We start from the raw sequence: 22507 nt of genomic DNA on the forward strand, positions 1-22507 counted from the left end.
TATTATTTAAATGTGAGAACTAACGAGAAAATTTGTTTCAATCTACTTAGTATATAAATATTATATTATTAATATTGACGATATGTCCACACATCGAGTTTGATAAAGATTTTAATTTCAAACAAACCCGTACGCTACCTTACGAAATTAATATGCGATACGAAATAATTATCACACAAAAACACACACATATTTATAATATTACATATATTTACAACTCCAAATTAAAATTGGTAAATAACCGTTAAAAATTTATCAATTAAGTTTCAAATAAAATTTGTTATAATCCATGCTATATCTATTGTTATAATAGTCTTGTTATAATCAACAATTATAATCAAAAAATTGACAAATATTTTTTGATGTCTCCTAAAGCATGTTACTGCAGAAGAATTATACGTATAATAATACCATATTAAGTTATTATTAAAAAAATACATGTATAATATTGTAATTATACATTTTGACGTGATATATCTAATAATCGATTAGTGAGATATATGTACCTGAACCGAGGTATGTACTTTAGGAGAACGTTGTACAAAGCATTAGTTTTCTAAATCAGCTATTTTTTCACGTGTAACGACCTAGTACCGTAGTGCTTCTTCAATATCTCTTAGCGTTGTTGAGTGTTCTCGCTTTCTCTTTTCCGCACTTGTCTCTTACATCTATTCTCTCCGCGCTCTGCCCCTGTTCTGGTTTCGACTAAGTTCCAGGCTTTAAGCAGGGTCAGGGTTGAACGTACATGTCTGGAATAAATTTCGATTCCAACGTGGGAAAGCCCGCTGAATTCATTGCGACTTAAATGGACTCTCAAATGGAATTGGAGAGTTCTCCGAGAATTTCATCAATTGAAAGATAAAGATCGCGTAACGGCCAAATGTTAAATATAATATTCTAACAATAAGTTGCAACAAAATTTCACATTTTCAATTTCACACAATTGTATCATTCAAACAAATTAAATAGCGCGAAATTAATAAATGTTAAGTTAACAAATGGTATTTCCATAATTAGAATATTCGAAATATGCGTTGTTATACAGCGAAAAAGTTGTTTCAATTTTATCTCTGTAACAAAATTCATTGCGTAACAAAATATAAACTCATCAGAATAACATTTTTATATTACTTGTCTCATATTTCCCTCTTTAATTGTTTGCGATTAATCCCCTATATAAGATAAAAAAGCGGTATTGAAAATTTTTCCTATCGTCAGAGATTAAATATCATAGAAAAAATATCAATAAAATTGATATAGGTACTCTGCTAACAAAAATTATTAAAATGTCAGGCAAAAGCATTTGTTTTTAACAAATAAATTTTATTACTACAACTCCCTATATTTTAGAAACTTTATTTAATGTTTGCACCAGTCATTTTGTTTAACTTTCTTTTGCATACCATAATTTTAGAATGGTGAAATGTACTTTTCCTTTCACGCAATTTCAATATACTTGTGTTTCTCGTTAGCATCCAGACCAATATTCTTTCTCAATTATAGAGAGATTCGATTTCACTTCGCGCTTCTAGTGCTTCATCTCTGGGAACCGTGAGTTCGCTTCTCTCCCTGTTACGTTACGGTCGAAGATATTGTGTCTCGCCGGCCGGCTAGCTTTTGTTAAAATTGGCACTATTCTGTCAAAGCCGGGCTCACGAGAAATATCACTTTTATGCGGATCACGTGTACGCTTCGCGTGGCGAAGCGCGCCTATCAAGCTTATCACTTTCTGCATTTCACAAATTGTATATCTGCGTGTGCACGATGAAAAGGCCACGAATCAACTGCCATTCGCAAATACAAGCAGCTTATTTACGGTAAATAAGTAAACAACAATAAATAACAGAAACGGAAGTACACATAAGCCGCGTATATCCAAGGATCAAACGCTTTGATTAAAGCGATTGCACCAAATCCAAATACAGTTTCCTAATAAATGGCAACACGAATGTAGAGCGATGGCAATTGAGGCGTATATCTCTCCTTCAAAGATGGACCAAACAAATCTTTCGAATAACAAGTAAACGGTGAATATTTCTAAGATATTCATAAATATGGACAGTTTTCGTTTTAAATTAAAGTATCATGTCTGAATAAAGTATAATAGATATAAATGAATATTTTAATTAAAACAGTGGCTAATGCTGAGGCCGCCGCAATCACGTTGCGCCACAAATGGGTGGGACGTGAATGAAAGAAGCTTTTGTCTTTTTTCGACTTCCCTTTCGTTTCCCCATCCCTTTGCCTACAAAGCCTTGATTGTATTCGCACGAATCGAATGAGCTTGTACAGTTTTACTTTGATAAAATTACCATGGGTGGTAGAAATTACCGCGTGATTCTTCATTTGCAGCCTTTCAATTTTATTTATTAAGAAAATACTTTTAATGACACATATATATAAATTGCTTTTACATAAATGCGAATAATTCAATCATTTCTTTGAACCTTTCACAAAAGTCTCTCAATACAGTTGCCACACAAATTATTAAAGCTTCGAAAAAATTATAATAAATACACGCGCGAGAAAAATATAATAGATATCCAATTTAAAGTCCTGAATATTTTGCTATTCGTCAAACATTAGTGGAGCACTTTACACGGACTACGGTTTTTGTCCTCGGCGCATAAATCACCTAACCACAAACATCGTATACGTGTTAGGGATCGCTGCGAGATTTTACATTGTTAATTAAGTCCAGTGCCTATACGGTTACACGGCGACCTGTGATTTATGTGTGCACGCTCAAATATATCGGAATCTCCGCACATTTGGAAAGCTTGGAGCGTATAGGAGAGATGTAGAAACATGGACGTACTTTATCAGCAGAGAGAACAAGCGAAGCGTAATAGACTAGGCTTTCTCCTTGCGCTTATACGAACCATAAAGAATTCCATTTAAAAAAAAATTAATATCATGATTTAGCTTCAAATTTAACCTAGCTGTTAGATTAGAAAGTCAACAAAGTAAAACAAGAACAGTTGTAACCTGGTATAATATCGTTTCTCGATCGATCAAGGGTTCACATGCTAAATCTTTCAAACATCAAGATACTATGGTTATGATAATGGATCAGCATAGAAATAGCGCAAAATTGCGCGGTAGTAGAAAGCTAGAATTTCAAATGGAAGAAATGTTTTAATGGACATGGAATTTATGGGACGGTTAAAAATCCACCCGATTTTTGCGCCGAAACAAGCACGGCGTACATGTTCGTTGCGTTTTCGTTTTCCTCGTGTCAGATTGTCTCGTCGAATTGATTACCGCGCGACACGCGTAAAGGATTTATAGACACGTTTCTTTCCTGCCTCGTATATCTCGTCAGCGATAATTTATTTAGCAATTGTGGGGGGATTCTCACTAGTACCCCTGGAATTGCGCCCTTTAGCGCGCTTGATTAATAGCGGTATTTCGAAAGAATCATGTTGAGTACAACTTGCATTTTGAGAGAAAATTCTGAAAAAGTTTAGAAGAAAAATGTAGAATCATTAATCTAAAAACATAATTTTGCGTGAGAAAATTATAAAAAGTAGAAGATAAAAAATGCCGTATAATTAATACGTGTCATATCTTTCCATGCATTATTTTATACAAGAAATTTCTTGATTAACGTTTTCGCCATCGATTAACTTTAATTTTACTTTATATAAATACTCTTTTCAGCAGTAACGCCAGAAAGAGACGGAGAATCAATTAAGGTAAAAATTTACTGACCGTTGGTGAACCGTAAATTTCTTATTTTTCCGGATTTTTCCTTCAGTAATATCCTGCACTTTAATCATGATAAATTGATTGTAAATTCGCTAAAATTTCGAGATCAAATAAGAATAGAAATGAATTTCATTTTAGTTCTACTAACAGCCGTAATTAAAAATCGAGAGAAAAAACCATATAAAATTCCAATAACTTATTAATTCTCAAGTGATTGATTTTCTGTTACGTGAAAGAAAAGTTTCTTAAGTTTTTCCGAGTTTCCGAAAGATAGATAATTTTTAGTTAATACACGAATTAACTCATTTGTATTCAAGAATAAATTATTCTCGCATTCTGATTTCCTTTCTTTCGCAAACATTGCAATAACAATAAGCAACATCATGTTTCAAAACATTTCATACACAATTCGAAACATACCTCATACAAAACATATTATTTTAGAACGATTCACAAAAACATTTTATATTAGAAAAAATAATAATAATACCTCAAAAGGACAGATATTCGCTTCTTTTAAAAAAGAAAAGAAGAAGGAGAGGAAGAAGTAATATTCGCGAATCCTCTCTCTCTCTCTCTTCCTTTTCTGTTCCTCAATATATCAAAATTTTTTGTAATACACTAAACATTTTCTACGTTTTTTATACGCAACATCGAGTTAAAAATCAGCTGTCGTTTCCCTCTTGTATATCGGCTGGTAATCCGTTTAGAAGCAGGATGATCGAACGGTTATCAGACGCGCGCGAGAACGCTGCCGCTACCTCCTCCTTCCGACATTACGGACAAATCAATCCTCCGTCGAATGTTCCGCGCTGCTGCCGATGCCGATGCCGTCGCGTACAGACCAGAGAGAAACGAGAATGAATATCGACGAGTCCGCGTGCTACGGAAATTGCACGGCAAAAAAGGAAGCGGACGAGCGGACGAGCGAACGAGCGAGCGAATGAACGACGCGACAGCAATGAGGCGTGTGCATCCGCGAAGACTATCCGCGAGCAATGACGAGGAGGAGATGAAATTTCTCGCGAGTTATTCGGACGTGAGGGATATATGACGCTACGATAGGCGCACGAATTTCATTTTCCGCCTTGCGACCTTTTAGCTTATGTATTTCCAAGTATGTATATGTATAAAATATATGTACCTATGTATGTACATACGTATAGCACGCGAGAAGCAAGAGCGGCCAAGGTAAGGGTGGAGCGCGATATGCCGCGACATTTTTATCTACGTAACGTTGTACGTTCCGCGTTTTCATACGTCCGCATCAATCAAACGAGTTGAATGCATTGTACATTTGAGTATTACACGAAGATGTATATACCGGCATAAACATATGAGGAAGTGACAAATTTTCATATAAATTACAAAAATTAGAACACTCGGCTAAATTTGTGAAAATACGCTTACGGCTATAATTGTTCTTTTGAATATTTTAGTCAAGTAACTTCTTTTCCATCGCGCAAAAGTAAAATTACGCAAAAAAATATAGCGTGAGTCTCGGCGTAAATTCGGTAAGTAGTCGACATAAATGTACCTGCGGTGTATAAACATCTGCTACCGACTTGAAAAAATATACGTAATACTGTGAAATTGCAGAGATATCTCGACGTTTTCTCGCATGCATTGTTACATCGCACATTTACATATGTCCGCATTAATTAAATGGATGAACGTCCAGAAATAATACGAAAGAATATACCCGACCTCTCGACTAATGCAAATTAAAAAAAAATCGTTATAAATCTAAAAATGACAGAATTTCTATAAAAATTAACAACATCGAGGGAAATTTCTGCCGCGCATAAAGGTAAAACCGCGTGAAAAATAGTTGTAGCGTAACTCACGAAATAAATGTACACAATTACGAGTTTCCGAGATTAAAACAATATGATTATGTAATATACTAGACATTGTCTCGCCTATTATGCTTTGTGCACATTTGCATATGTCCGCATTAATTAGAGAGCCGAATATTCAACGGAAATAATACCAGAGAACAAACAAGGTTTCGATTAGCGGAAATGTTTCCGGTAAAATGCACAAAACAATAAAGTTCTCAAAAATTTTATACAAAAAAAACAATTTCTATTTTAAATATTTATATATACCTGATGCGAGATTCTTTAACGCGCGAAAAAACGTGGTGATATCGAAGATCAAATCGAAAGATTAAAGCATTTTTGTGTGCATATATGTGAAAAGACGCGCGCGGTTTGTTACTTTAAAAAGACGTTGTAATATGAAATCCGATGGCATTTTTTGCTAGTCGTAAATTGCGCATTTGCATATATCTGCATTAATTACACAGCTGAATGCGCACGCGGGAAATTATGAGAGAATAAACTTGTTCCCCAATTCACACGAAGGGGATTTTTCGGTGCAAAAAGGAATAACTTTTTCAAAAATCTACGCAGTAATCCCTATTTTATTAGATCAAGATTTTTCGGCCGTAAAATTCAAACGTGTGCAGAAGAGATATTATGTAAATCGAAGTGTGCGTGCATACTTAATGGCATTATTTTTTAATTCTATTTTCCTTGCACTAGATTTTTTCAATCTTTTTCAAAATTGAAAGTATATTTCTGTAAATCATGTTCAGTCCATAACAGTCTTTTCTCTTTTTCATCACATCTCTAATCTTTTTTCAAATATTTTTAAATCATCTCTGTTATTAATAATCTCTATCGCTGAAACAGCAATTCAATTTGCTAGATGGTATCCAAATCACATAGGGAGAACGTCCGGTTGCTCCGGCACACCCCGTATACAGGAAGTGACTATAAACGCGACGCATACAGTCAGGTGTGCATTAATTCGCTTGGTGCAAACGCACTGAATGCACCCGCTCGCTCCGTAGCCCGATTACGTTTACCGGACTCGCGCTCATTCGACGCATCTGCAACGAGCGAATTGCATTCATTGGATTGTACACACGTGCCGATGTCCATAGACGCGTAAATCGATGCATCAACGCGACGCCGACACGTCTCGCGAAATAAAAGCTCTCACTGAGCTCTCCCAGTCATTACCGTGTTGAGTGTTATGGATCTGAGTGCTACCTTACGTTACGTGATGAATAGGGCTGTCAAGATACTTTGAGTCGAGTAAAGTTCGCCACGTTTCCTCATTGAGAGATACCGAGAGTCAGGAATTGTAGAACGGAATAATAGAGTCGCGCGCGCACACATTGTGGAGTATTATACGCCTCCTCCGTGTATATGGTAAGTAAATTCTATAGAATTAATAAATTATTTTAGTATTACTTGTCATAAAGAGAATTCTAAAATTATTTTGCGATCAAGCGCTATAGATTAAAGCACTATTCCATTTAAAATATAATTATTTTACGCGCGTTTGAAAATGTCGATTGCCGCGTGCCTTAATCGCCTCGTGAAACCGAAATAAAACACGGATAGAGAAATCGTAGCTTTGACTATTGGCGCAACAGTCTTATCAGCTAAAGACGGCTTCAAGAAACGAGAGGAAATAGATCATTCTGCGACTTTAGTAAGACTTTACTCGAAGAAGTATACAACTCGCGCTGAAAACGGCAAAGAAGGCACACAAGGCGAGTTTCTGGCTTAGACGAGAGGAATCCGAGAGTGGATCGCGCGTCGCTCCTTCCATTCCCGTCCTCTCGCCTTGCCCGATTTTCCTCTCTCCCGTTGCCTCCCTCGTTTCCGATCCTTTCCCTCGCGCGCCGCTGTATCCCTTCGATCCCTCCGTGGGAATATACATCTCCGGTGGATTTTTATCTCCCGTCGCGGGAAAAGGCGACGGATAGATACAACCGCAAACGCGCCATTGTGGGCGTCGTATCTGTCGAATGTCGACAGCGCACGGCGTGACAAGTGATATCGGACGACTCGAAAGGTATAAAAAAAAAGTATTAGGTAAAAGGGAAGGCAACTAAATCCTATGATACGTAGCAGGGATTGTAAACATATTTACGTCAAACTTTGATTGTTTGTCGAGAACAAATCAGCGATTTTAGCTAAAAAAATCCATAGCGATATATGTTTAATTAAAAATAAGATAAATGAATCAAATGATTAACTATTTTTTGTAAACAAGAATATAAGAATTATATATTTCATTTTAACAAATGAGGAAAAAATCTAATAGATTAATTTGGAGAGCGGCGTTACGATTAACAGAGTATATGCACGATCGATACACCGATCGCGGATTAAGCGCGCGAAAAGCAGGAAGCTATCCGTTTCCGGAAACAGGTATTTGCACTTAGGCCTCTCTTGCGGTTCTTCCGTCTCTTCGGCCTGCTCGTATTGTGTCGCGTTGTGAGTCGTAAACGTCACTAGCTGAAATCCACCTGATAGTATAAACGGGATGGGGAATGCGTGCTCATCAAAGCTGCACGGGCAAAAGCCGGCACAGGCACAGGTAAAGGGGACACAAAGAGCGATGCTACGGCATTTGAAATCAAATGGAAAGGAGTGCCATTCGATACAGTTAATCCATTAATACTGCTCCGTTACCGCAAATGTTAGTTACATTACAACGTTAGCTAATTAAAACAAGATCTCTTGTACTTCAATATCAATTAAGTTTTTTAAATAACTCAATAAAAAGAGAATCAGCTAATTACCTCAGCTAATTATCTATAATATCTTTTAAGGGAATGATTAAAATTTCTTGAATAAATACAGACGATTTTTCTCGCGATGTAATTAAAAGTTATCCAAGCGTATTTAACGAAAGATATACTAAAAATCTTTCGATTTTCGATATCAGTTTTCTTAAGAACGGAGCGAGGAACGCCGACAACAATTCTTTTCATATTAAAAGTATGAAAAAATTGTATTCAACATTCGCAATTTATTCATGCATGTAAAATCGTTTATCTGCTTCAACTGTATTACTCTGCATTTCCCATCGTGCTCCGACTCCGAACGGGCGTCATGTATAACGCAACAGTCAAAGTGTCAAAGAGTTAATGCCGTCGAAGATTGCTACGGACGTGTTCAGCAATGAAATTAGCATACGATCGAATCAGCAGCTCGCTGTCGTCGTTGACCGATTGTGCGAGCTGCAGTAGGGGGCGTATACGGCTTTGGTATTTAGCGCTGACGTTTAGCGCATACCGAGGCAAATGTGAAAACGATACTCTCATGACGTTCGGATTCGCATCTGCCTATCGATAAACGACAGCTACGGATATTTGTATGCATTATGGAAGTCCTGGCGTCTACGGAGCGGATAAATATACGCACCTATATAGAACGCTACGATAATACTATAAGCCTACAGTAACAAGAAACACTGCCGGCGCAAAAGCAAATGTCATTAAAATTCATCATCATGCTTTCTAATTATTTATTCATTCAAGTTATCTAGCGATTACTTTGAGCTTATCGTTTTACGAGACACTGCAACAGTTAGAGAACTTTGTATCCATTTTTTAAACCAAGATCGAAAATAGAGAGACTAATTAACTAATCAGCCATCGACTAAGTACTAGAAAATTAATTGTTTGCTTTCTATCGATACAATTAGACAAAACATTGTCGTTTAGTACAATATTTTAGTTTGTTGCGATTTCATCATATATTTGATCTGTTAAAAGAAACTATAATTCTAAAATAAAAAATTCTAAATCACAATTTTTCATTTTTAATATGCCTCATATTAATATTAAAGTTATCAAGTAGTTAATAATTTAACCTTTAAGTACGCGCGTTATTTTTAGTAACATATACCCGCAGGTGGGATCTGCAGGGATCTCCACAAGTTCTTTTTATTTTCTCTAAAAGTAATGTAAGATGTATAAGTTTCAGAGTACATAATAAATAAAACACATAACTCGTATAACTGAGAGATTACGTAACAAAAATAGCGCTTGGAGTCCAGCCAGACCCCAACCGTGCGGTTAATATTTGAAAATTTAGTATTACAAAGTTTTAAAAAAGATCATTAATAAAAAGAAATTATCTTTTACGTGTAACAAAATTTTAGTCCTATAAAGATAAGATGTCGGTCGTTAATGGATTAAGCAAATGCAGTTCAAGTTTTTGCATCCCTCAAATAGCCTATCGTAATTGCGATAAAAGACGGTTTATACCTCTTCCGACTACAACTGCAACGTCCATTTCCAACGTGCTAATGGGTACATTCCATCATGGTCGAACATGGGTCAAAATTGCACTCGTGGAACGTTCAAATAACTTGGAATTTGCTGTTGGAAGAGTAAATCGCTAGCGAATTCTGAGGTATTAGTTGGAATTATCGGGCTCAAGCTATTATTTACTGTAAATAACAACGCAATAATACCTGTTTAAGCAGGGGACGCTAATCTTTTGGTCAGGGATATTACGGTATTATTTAACGAAAATAATAATTCCCGTTTCAATAATGGCCAAGTTTTGATGACTAAATGTTTTCAAACCCTTCAACTTTCAAATAAATATACCAAGTAACAAATAGAATTTATTTTAAAATATTATAGATAATAAAATATTTAAAAAAGCCGATTACTTTATGTAACTTTTCTAACGTGATTGACTTTTAAATTAAGGAATCTATAAAAGATTAACCGTAAGAATTAAAAAAATTATATTCAATGCTGTATTGTATTTTATCGATAACTACTTCAAAACAACATATGTATATGAAGTTGAATAGTAATATATTTCGTTAATTCTTGTTTACTAAAATTTAATATTTGTTTGCCACTAATCTAATGAATAATTTGTTTGAATTTTTTTTCGATATGATATTGGTAGGCGCAAGAAATTGTCCCATATTTGTCAAATAAAGTTGAAAACGAAATCTCAGGAAATTGGAAGCAAAATTGACGCCTCGGGGCTTCAATATGCTTTTTTTTATCGAAAGAGAAATTATTTAATCTCCTTCTCAAAAATATTTGAGTTTTCTAATTCAATGCATCAAAGCTGGAAAAACGATCAATTTTTTCCATTAACCTAATAATTTAACGGTACAGCTTAACATCTAAAGACAGCCATACATGAACGAACGAACAATGAACAACGAAAGAATAGGGGATGCAAATAGAACGTTCGATTCTCATTCAGTCCAATTCGCTCGTAACGGTACGTCAAAGAAAGTTCCAAATAAATTCAATTTCGTGTTTGCTATTCATTTATTGTCCGTTCGCTACGTGTATATATACGCGCACACCATCTTAATATCCGCACACTGTAATACGACCTTAATACCCACACATTGTGGGATTAGTATTATTGTATATATATGTTTGGTCAGCGGTTTAACCCTCTATGCTCATTGTTCTCACCAAGGAAGATTAACACCAGAACGCTCTATACGCAGCCAACACATATTCGCCAAAGTAATTACTTTTCTTAATTAAGGAACATCGAATATAGGCAGTGTCAGCATTATTATTCAGTTCCTGACATTCACGGTTTCGTCCTCGGTTTCGACGCATCGACGCATTCAAGCAGGTTCAGTCATGTGGAAGAAGGGATCGAAAGGAAAAATCGGGGGGAGAGCCGCTCACATGGATCCGCCTCCGTCATCTTCGCTATCAGGAAGAGAGGGAAAAAGGGGTAGGGAAAGGGGGAGAGAAAGAGAGAGGGAGGGAGAGAGAGAGAGAAAGAGAGCGAAAGACCGATGACGTATGTCATTAAAAACGTATTTGCTTATCTTGTAGATGCGGTAATGGCCATTGACGACCCCACACGATCATCGTGATTCTGCGACTTCTTTTTGTGAAGGTAATCAAGGGTCCTAGATTCCTATTATATCTGATTTTGATTTATATTCGCTCTATGCGCAAACACTGTAGGTTACGTAATAATATGCGATAGAAATCTCTTTTAAATGGACACAAGATCTATATAGCGACGGTTTCTGTCTCAAACAAAGAGAGGTATACCACTAAAGTTAATTTACTAAATTTGTATAGTAGAACAATGAAATTTTTTGTATTAACAAAAATATTCTTTCTCTCTCTTAGAGATTCTGAAAATTACGTGCAAAACCGTACAGCAATTAACTAACGTGAATCTGCTAATTCCTACTAATAAACCCAATCTTGTATACCAAAATTCCCCAGCGGTCAACCTCATACCTATACGCGCGTCTAATGCCTGAAGGCAAAGCGGTAGTTATGCCGGGTGCACCCTTTGACTACGTAACTATGAAGATGCCACCGGTAGCTGTGTTCAGGTCTGCATCAAACATTTCAGCGCTCTCGCATGTCGCAGCAGCTAAATGTAGAGAACGAGATAATATATTCGCTTCCTATCTTGCTTGAATGCATGTGATCGGAACATAGTGCGAAACTCTCAAAAGTGTCGGGAAAGTTAGATACGCCGGATGCAGATCTTATCGATAAAGTGCGGCCGCCCCGCCGGTGCTTCACAGATACGTGATCAAAGAATGAATCATGTGCAGCTCTTCGAGAATTTTTCATATCTAAGATTGTATGACATTATGTTCGACGCAAATAAAGTTGTTCTAGATAAAAAAAAAAGAGATTTTGTAAGATCGATTTTTCCGCATCTTCGTACACACATATCGAAATTCAGAAAATAAATTGCCAACTTGGCGCAATTTTCGTACAGCAAAACAAAATAAAAGATACGCGAAATGTGATTTATAAACAAAAAATATTCTTTAGTAAAAGTATTTATATGCAGTCTCTGTTATATTTATATTTTCATACTTCGATGCCTAATTTCTGTACATTATTTAATATTTGCAACTGTATCGAAGTTTATACATGTATATAAACTAAAATGTCTGTCCGTGTTCCCTATTAATTTCTGAACCCTTTGACCAATCTGGACGAAATTTTGCGTAGTTTCTCTTTAGATCCCTGTGGAAAATAGAGGCTACCATGAAACCTCATCCCCCCCTCCCCTTGACATTAAAGCCCGAGGTAACGCTAAGTAGTTTAAGCTAGTTATTGTATAAATGTAAAGATAAAATTAAAACAAAGATATATGAGAACTCTTATATGAGAAGATTAATACACGCGTCCAATGATTCCGCTTCTGAACGAGTGATATATTTTTGCCATTTTCACACTCAAATGATATGGCACAATACGGTCTGCGCGAATATTCGCAGATGAAACGTATCCAAATCTCGTTTAAGCGCACTAACGAAGCAAATGGGACGCGAGATACGTACAATTTATGGCGACGATACATTGTGTCCATATACACGCGGCGCAGATAAATCCGCTAATTAATACCGTACCGTTAATTGCGATCGGCCCGACTAGCGACTAGCGCGTAGCGGGCAAACGGACACAGGACGATCCGCGCCGTGAAACGTGTCGATTAATATCGATTACATTCATGTCTATTACGACACGTGGCCGACTCGACGCCGTAAAATCGTACGAGGCGATAACGAGATCTAATTCTGTCGCGTATTGCATAATGAATAGCGAGTAACGAGAAACGAGCAACGACTGCTGTCACCTGTCACTCTCCCCGTGAATGCTGTCGCATTTCCACGCCGGTGCAAAATTGAACACGATCGCGTTACAACACTAGCAATTGATTATTTTCGCGATTATCCTTGTAATCGATTAATATATTATATGATCGTAATTAAAACGATTATTAATGCCGCATTTACGTTCAAATTTCCGACGCTTTATCACGTGCGTTCCAAATCCGTTTATACTACTTTGTACACTTTGAACATTTATAATTTATAAATGTTAAAAATAAACTTCGTTAGAGAAGTAGAAGGCTTTGAATATTGCTGGTATATTAATAGAGCAGCACTGTGTTTTATTAGCGCGAATTAATATATATCCGATACCTGAATATTCCATAATTATAGTCTACAAATGTTTCGGACGGCGGTTTATATCTCGTTGAATCGCAACTGAAGCGCGTTAGAATAGAATATACGAAATGCTGCTAGTAAATTTAACGGAAAAAATGACAAAAACATTCTCTCCAATAAACTTTTTATTATTGTTTAAAAATTGTGTGCGAATCAATTGGAATTTGGGATTTACTTTCACAGTTATTAAGACTATGCTCTATTTTTGATAAATTCAGTTTCTAAAAGCTCAGCTATTGTGAAGGCTCTCATAATAAGATATTGCTAGAGATTTTTCTTGCACCTAAGCCGTTTTCCCTTTCGCGACGTGCATAATTCAGCACACAATGCGGAGTTCAAACAGAAATTTATCAAAGGCAAACGGAGTGTGGAAGTTTAATAATAGAAGCTTTCCACAATTTATTAAAATCAAAAAGCTCGATAACTTTTAATGAGGCAGAATCCACTGCGGAATTTTAATGCGCGTGGAGGAGGAATTAATACATTGGCGGATATCGCTCGAATAGGGCATTGTTTAATTAGTATCCGCATTCCCGTGTAAATTATACTCGTTATTTTAATTAATAACCAATTCAATTTGTTCCAAACTTCTTTACGAGAAATTACGAAGAGAGAAAGAGATACCGGAAAGTTTCGCTTAAATCGCTTTAAGCGGGAAAAATAGTAAGTAAAATGTCAAAATCAAATACATTCGTTTTTTCGCCAAGCTTATGGTGCGGCATTCGTGTTTCACCACTGTCTACACTATACATATACAGTGTATTCGTGTATCCGCGCTTTTGTCCCTTTACCAAAGTCGTTAGTTCAAACTTGTGCTGTGCGCCACCACATTCCGTCCCTTCCGGGCTCTCGGTTTACTGTGTCATCTACGTCGAGTTGTTGTACCGAGAAACATAAACGCAAGAAATCCCGGTCGGATAGTCGACGCGATGTATTTCGTTACGGATCAATTATATCGGTAATGTGAGATATTAAATTTCTCCTTTCTTTCTGCCTCTCCTCGTACTCGCTTTTCTCCGTCTCTTTTTCTCTTTCTCTCTCTCCGTCTCTCTGCCGAGTATTAACCTGGTAGCCTACTTCTCGACGCCAACAGCCCGAAGGCTTTCGAAAATACTCCGCGCGGCTGTTTCCAACGCGGTCACTTTGACGCGAGATGCCAAAAGATAACGACGATAACGAGCTTAAAAAGAATGTTGTCCCGTCCATCGGCGCGAAACTCTCCTGCATAAATGATATGAAAACCAAGTCCGGGTTCAAAAAAATTTGCACGCGCGTCCTTTGAGTTAAGGGTAAACTATGGTAAATAGTCGCGGAGAGAAGTGTATTAAAATCCACTCACCACGTCGGCAACGTTGCCGGAGCCCTCCCTCATGCCATCCCTGTCCGTGTGTCCTCCTGGAAGAGATAATAACGCAATTGTCAGTAAATAATTCTCTGTACGTAGTCTCGTATCAAGATTAAATATTCAATTTCGCGCGAGTGCATCTCTCTCTGTTAATCCAATGGAGACTTATTGACATTTCTTGCGGCATATATAATCGTTTAAAAGCTGCTTACTGCTGAAAATCTGCGCGTCTCAGAAATGACTTCGAAGCGGAATTCGAACCGACGAGGTAAAATCGCCGCAGAAAAAAAAATAAAAGAAAATATATATTGTGCGGAAAAGTGCGGAAAACGCGCAGCACGCAGCCTAAGAGAAAAAAGAAACCTGTTACCGCTCTATACGCGGCGCGAATTGTCTATTGTCTGTACTTCGTCAAATCATCGGAGCGGACAATAATAAATGATAATCGGAGATGACGATTGGAATTGCGAAACGATCGATTCCGCGCGCGAGCGTAAAGATTTTTCCATTTCTACCGTAAGTCACCTAACAGCGACCGTTGAAATGGAAAATTCCGTTCGTGCGTTTCGTACAGCATCTTTCAGATGTAAATATACAGCTAATAAAGACAAATTGATTCAGCAAACGGAGTGCCGCCGACGGCGAACAGTGGATCCGACACTTTTTCAAGTTGCGCGTTCTTATACTTTCTTGCATGTAGATTGAAATAAGTCCGCGAGATTCGCGGACGTGGATGAAGCTTTCTCAAAGGGAAGAAAATTAAATAAATTGTGTGAAAAAAGCGGCAAAAAATATGTGTACACGAAGAATATATCAGAGAAATTACCGCTAAAATGAGAATAACAAATGTGGCTCATTAGTCAGTGCAATTAATGTACGCTATATTATTCATAGATTACGGGCGAAATAATTCCTAAATTATTTATTATGTACCAAAGGCTGAGATATTCTTTGTTTAATTAACTTTTATAGTTATAGATATTAATTATCGGCGTATATATTACAGTGCGTTAAAATATATCGTTGAGAGATTAATTTATTTATAATCTGGGTACACTCAGAAAAAAAACAAAATACTTCTGGCAGCTATTAATGTGACGATTACAAAATTTAAATCCACCAGTCATCCAAAATTTAAATTAACCAGTTTTAGAAAGTCATGAGATTCGAACGTGGGTGAAGCTTCCTCAAAGAGAAAGGAATTAAAATATGTATATATGTCGAAAATATCAGAGAAATTACTGCTAAAGCGAGAATGATAAATATGGTTCGTTAGTCAGTGCAATGAAAAGTCATACTAAAGATTATCAAAATGTAATCAGAGCAGCAGATATAAGCTAATATTTGTAGCTGCGACAACAGCACAGAAACTTAGTCGAATTACATAGTTGGGGCGTTAATGTTACTTCGTTAACTGTATAAACATAAACCATTGAATAGTGGTGAAACAGAGCGAGATAACTATAACATAGTTAAATGGACTTCACACAAGAATTTGGTAATAAATTATGACAATTATATCTTCTGCTTTATCGGCAGCATTTTTCTGAAAAGAGCCACTTTGCCATAATGATACAATATAGCATACCTTTTTTATTTTTGTTTTATAACATTATTTTTGTACGAATGTGTATTTCGTTCATAACGCATTTTTTTCGTTAATACACAGTTGTCTCATTTTTTTATAATCCATCTAACCACGTAATTACTGCAAACTTGTTTGTCCCGTCGCAATTTCACATGTTACTTCCCGCAATTTTCTAGTTGCTGTACCATTTCTTTTTCTCCGAGCGTACATACCTACAAGTTTTTCGAGTTAGAAATCACCGTTGGTTCTCACAAACACGTCGGGATCGACACCGCTTTCCTTAAGTGTAAAAGGGTTTAGCTCTCAGGCAGGTCGGCTTTTCCACGCGATCGCGAAACGGGGACTCGCGCGACAGAATTGTGTGTTCCGCTGCTACGCCGCTTTCTCGCGAGAGTACGTTAACCGGAGAGCGTACTTACGTTACGCGATGGCGAAATCGGTCCGAATCAGCGGCGACGCCGAGGTAGCTACCGTGACGCGGTATCAATGAGGTTTCACGACTGTTGTGCTTCGGCGCTCGGAATTAGTTCCTCTCCAGCATTATCGAAACGTTGAAAAGGGAAGTCGAACGAAAGCCGAGCGAGAATCGAGCGCCGACGCTTCTTCGGCGCCGCGACGCTCACCTGACTCCGGAAAACGCGGGAAGACTCGGCGATATTTGCGTTTTGCTGACAGTTTGTTTACATGTGCAAGACAGTATACCGCTCGTTCGCGACGTACAAATTCGAACTCGTCGTACAGACACACCGGTCATTCCGCGGTATCCGGCGAGCCGCGCGATCGAATTATTCGATACGGGAAGCCAACGGTGGAGTTGTTTGATCGATCACGCCCGGACGACGACGACCCGAGAGCGTCGAGACGTGGAAAACAGGCGGCGAGCGTAAACAAAACGTTGGTCGCGCGAGCAGAAATAACTGGCTGCTTCCCTCGTTCGTCCTCCTCTCTCGCGACGTCGCGTGTCGCGGCGTCGCGGCGTCGCGGCCAACGGTTCGCCGTTTTTCGATCTCGGATTCGCGCCGATCGATTCCCGCACAGGCGACAACATCCGAAGGAAATATCAGCGGAATGCGGAATCAGGATCGCACTCTCGATTTCTCTGTTTACAAAGTGGGGAGGGGGAGGGGAAGGGGGAAGGACTCACCTTTTTTACGAATTGGCAAAATCTTGGCGATCCTCGACGCGCCCGCGTAATCCAGATCTCGATCGAGGACTGCCACCCCCCTCCGCCCGGCGTCGTCGATTCGATATTCCGTTTTCCTCGCGGTGTGTCTAGCGCGCGCCGCAACGCCGATTCCTTCGCCGCTCTCCTTTCCCCCGGCCACGGGCCGCGGGACTCACGGGAGGAGAATGCCGCTCTTTCTCTCACAGCGGCACGATCCTAACCTCGCACCGCGCGCGCGCGCGCGCACACACACACACCACTGCACCCAGGCGCACAGCTACGCGAATGGAAATTCCCGTAGATTTCCGCGACTCGCGGTCGATCGCAGCCTCGACACTCTCAAACGCGACGACACTTTGATCCGCAGGTCACTTTGATCCACGACGACGAGCGGTTAGCCGAAGAACTCGGCGTCAGCTCGATCCTCCTCCTTTCTCTCTTGCTGCGTATCACACATGAAGCAATCGGTAAAGAACACTGAACCGGTAATCCGGGGGCTCACTTCACTCGCGTTCCATCCGAATTCGTCGGCGAGGACGGCGAGTCGTGCCGAGCCGCCGCCGCCGCGCCGCGCCGTTCGAAAGCGGCGAGATTTCGGCGAGTCTCGGCATTCTCCGCCGCGCCGTCGCGGATCGGATCGCTCTCTCACGTTTTTTCCGGCGCGATCGCGTGCTGGACCCCGGAGTGTCGGAGCCGTCGGAGGCGAGCGAGCGAGAATTCGGATTTCCGCCGAGCGCGGAGTTGAACAAAGAAGAAGGCACGCGGCCGCGGTTCCTCTCGGCTCCGTCCTCGCCGTCCTCGCCGAGAGATCGTCTATCTGTCACCGACGAATTCGAACTTTCCGCTGGGCTCGCGCGCGCATTCGCGCGGACGAGCCGAGAAGACAGGACGCCTCTCGCGTGCGACGCGACGCGGGAGGGGGGGACGCGGACGGACGGCTTTCTCAAAATCGTCCCATACGGCGACGGCGCGGATTTTCCCGTCGCTCCCGCGTTTATAACGGGAGAGACGAGAGGGAAGGTATAGCGGCGCGAGCGGGGGGGAATATACGACTTTTCAAAAATACCACGCACCGACCAATCGCGGGATACGGCGATTCGGCGCGGCGCGGCCGCGATACCGACGGAAGGAGAGAAGAAACGAAGCCGTTACGCGCGCGAGCGCGCCTGCCCTCTCTCTCTCTCTCCTTCTTTCACTCTTGACTCCAACACGTATGTCGACGTACGTATATACGTTACGTGTGTGCCCGCGAGCGTATGTTGCGCGCGCACACTCACTCGCGATACGCGCGCACCAACACACTCGCTCGCACGCACGCACGCACGATCGCCGTTCTAGAGCCGACGCGCGCGCGCGATCTTGTCACCGCTGGCGAAGACGCGTTTCTCGAATCCTCATCCTCGCTCGCGTCCGCGCACGACGCCCGACCGGTGTCGGTCCGGGGATTGTCGCTTGTCGCGAGCGCGTATGCGCACGCTCCCACGACGCGACGAACTTACACAAACTTGGGTCTCAGCGGCGGCACGGCAGCGACACTTCGGCGACGAAGGGACCGACTCGACTGACTCCGGGAGCTTGGGGCTTGGGGGCCCCTCGAGCTCGACGAAACCGACGTTACGCGCGGTTTCAAACTTGTAACGTGAGCGGACGGACGGATCGACCGACCGACCGACCGACCAACCGACCGACCGGCCGAGGTAACTTAAACTGAACGCCAGCGCGCCTACGGTAAAACGAGATTAAACCTACGTGCTGGTGGAGCCGCGACGCCGGCCAATCCGCGCCCGGCTTTACGCCGGCCGGCCAATCGACGCGCAGGCCTAACCTGGCGAACGGTTGTCCCAGGTGCAGCCAGTGAGGCGCCATTGCGCGCTGGCACGTTACCTGCTCCAAGTATGCGGCTGCGACGGGGAAGGGGGGGGGGCGACGACGGCGAGAGCGAGATACGAGGACGACGCGCGACGTGCGACGCGAGAGGGAGCGAAAGAGAGACACAAAGAGAGTGTTTGGAGAAACGGCCGAATTACGCCGGCGGCCGGAGTTTCTCCGGGGAGAATCGTATCGGACGCGTTATAAGTTATTTCCTCGCCGGTCTTCGCGACGATCGGCGGAACCGAGTCCTCCGGAGCGCCGTACATTTTTTTCCCCGATCGTCCGAGACGTCGATATCGGATCGACGTGGGTGTTCCTCCTGCTCTTCCCGGCACGCATACACGCCCGCGCGCGCACACAACGCTTGGTCGCTCGCTTGGTATTTAATCCGTCGATGCGACGCGTCGGGGAAAACTGGAGGAGGGGAAGGGGGATGAATGAGACAGGTTGCGTGAAAGTGGACACAATAAAAAAAAGAGGGGTGAGAGAAATCATTTATCACATCTTTTGGGGGCTTAGGTCGCCTGACGGTAGTCGCTTAACGATCGCCGCGTATGTGATATATTTTATCCGCTACGTGAATTTTTAACCACTCGGTTGTTGAATAAATAATTTTGTAAACAGCATGCGCCGCGTGAATGGCTTTAGAAATATCCACTGTGTAAAATAAATATCTTGAAGCAATCGTTATGCATTATTTGCGCGGAATAATAAATAAGAGAGAGACGGAAGTGCGCTGGTCGTTCGATATCCGAATATGTAATCACTAATAACATCGAAAGTATATCGTTAATTATTAATTAAACACCGCTGCTACCCGCGCGCGTCGCGCAGCGACGAACCGGTGTGGGCGCGAATTTATTTAACGAATAAATATTAATTCTGCAGTATTGGTCGTGTGCCAATTATTATATGTCCACACCGCATTCCTCTCGCCGCAGTCGAATTAATTTAACAAACCCAAACGAAAAGAGCAAACGAGAGTCCGGGGAGAGAAAGGGAGAACGAAATTTATATTATTTTAAAACCGCGGGACAAAAAGTAGCATAAGAGCGATCTTCAAATTGATAATGGAAACAAAGAAGCCTTAAATAACCACGGTTGCGGCAATAGTCGCAAAGGCTTTACGTATAATGATACGAAAGGGACAATAAGAATGAAGAAAAATTACGAACGCAATAAATCCTATATTGCCTAACCGTTAGCGAATTATTCGCGGGAGAGGGAACCGGGAAGGCCTCGTTTGCCTTCCTCGCCGTCTCGATATCGGTTAAAGAGATAAGGATCGAGGTGATTTAGCGAGCGCACCGGAGTGAGAAATTTATGTTTGAAGCAAAATCTCTTGGAAACAATACGGAAGGGAACGGAAAAGGGGGGGGGGAGGGAAGGAAATTACGCATGTGGCGTGTTCGTCCCGATTGTAAAACCGCGTGCGAACCCGTTGCATCACGGCGATTCCGCGTGCGCCTCGAGAGTGACCGGAACGCAAATCCCGCGTGGCCAACCAGCTAAGCCGAGAAACGAGATTATTCGTCTGAAGAAGTTGCGGAAGGTAACGCTGCCGTTAGATCGACGGCACAACGACGGCACACTTCCCGCGGCGATCGATCTTTAAGTTTTACGGCTCGACGCGCCGCGCCGTGTAACTCCTCGCCTCTTCGCGCTCTTCGTATACTTTCGTAGATTCGATTCTCTGAAATCTGGGCTCTTCCGCGGCCACTCGATCAACTCTTATCCGCGAGCGGACGGGTTCGTTGGACCCTCGCAGAAGTCGCCTACTCATGGCTATTGATGCGATATTAGTTATGGTCTAACAAGGGGGAAGGAGAGACGAGTTTTCAAGTTTGAAAAAGTTAAATTTGAGAAGAACGATTTATTACGCCTTTATCGGGCGTTCAAAAGTGTGGACATTGTAGCGTAACAAATTGTAAAAGGTCTGTCTTGCGCGATATTCGTTTGCAACGTGACTGACGACTGTCGGAGTCTGTCATTTGCGAACGTCTCGTTCTTGAAGAACGGCGGATTACCGGCGCAACTATTTGACGGATACGCAGTAGTTTTAGAGTGAAAGCTCCAAACAATTGGCCGCAAGCGTGAAACACGTCTGCAACGGAAATGTTCTCGATGTTATTCCGAAGAGAAAGCTCGACGGTACAAGGAAATTTCAAGTTTCCACAGAGGAAACGGTATAAATATATCGTATCAAACTTTAGAACAAATAGGACGGGAAAAATTTTGTCATTTTCGGAATTAACTAACTTCTCTCGATCATTAAACTGAAATATATATTTTTTTTCTTACAAATCGAAAGCTCTACCCAATTTTTTCTCCTCTTTTTTTCTTATTCCGAGCTCTTTAAACGTACATACATGGTCAAAAGTGCTTTAATAATAAGTACGATAATGAAGCTTAAGTGCGAATGGACTTTGCCGCATGTTCAAACATAGACGTGGCACGATTTCGCCTGGTCGAACGGCAGTATTTGCTGTAAGAGGGAAAGTACCGCTCTCTTAATGGGATGCCCGTTATGCAGCTTCCAATTAAATGTCTTTGCCCTATTGCGAACGCGTGGCGACGGGGACGTTTTCTCGTTTCCGTGCGAAAATTTCAACGCTAAGATGCACGCTGAAACGCAGAGCGACGCTCCGACACGCGAGAGCTGCGGCAATAGATTCCTGTGTGTCTCGTTATTTTAAATTAGAGAGCCCGGAGTTCCGGGGACGAGTGCACCAGTGATGTAGATGTAGCGTTCTACGTTGTTCCTGTGTTATACCTCTCGCGCAGGGGTAGCTGCTAGATACTGAGTTTATATAAAAATATGTTATATAGTGCGGTGCGCACTCTTTCGGACCGAAAATATCGAAAATTGAATTAAGAGAAGTGACACACGTGTCTCGATATCCGCGAACAAAGGGTTTTTCCATATTAAACCAGAATGTTATTACTAGACAACATTAATTTATTCTTCAATTAATTATAAAACAAACGTTTACCTTGCCATTAATTTAATTTGAAA

At 41.0% G+C, this 22507-nt stretch overlaps 1 protein-coding gene across 2 annotated transcripts in view; it reads right to left on the minus strand.

Annotated features, from left to right (window-relative positions):
- The window catches only part of LOC112453700 (apoptosis-stimulating of p53 protein 2), a 60238-nt gene extending 40914 nt beyond the window's left edge, over positions 1–19324 (minus strand). The window contains exons 1-3 of one of the 2 annotated variants that reach the window (XM_025014621.1): positions 19119–19324; positions 17599–18061; positions 14861–14916 (exon numbers count right to left, since the gene is read on the minus strand). In XM_025014621.1, coding sequence (XP_024870389.1) covers positions 14861–14893 — 33 coding nt within the window. In that variant the 5' untranslated portion in view covers positions 14894–14916; positions 17599–18061; positions 19119–19324. Of the gene's footprint in view, positions 1–14860; positions 14917–17598; positions 18062–18844; positions 19098–19118 lie in introns of those variants that run through there. The other variant, XM_025014625.1, reaches the window with a different exon arrangement.
- Between the last annotated feature and the right edge of the window lie 3183 nt (positions 19325–22507).

The sequence above is a fragment of the Temnothorax curvispinosus genome, unplaced genomic scaffold (assembly GCF_003070985.1).
Source record: "Temnothorax curvispinosus isolate PA1 unplaced genomic scaffold, ASM307098v1 QBEX01000345.1, whole genome shotgun sequence".
NCBI classification, from domain to species: Eukaryota; Metazoa; Arthropoda; class Insecta; order Hymenoptera; family Formicidae; genus Temnothorax; species Temnothorax curvispinosus.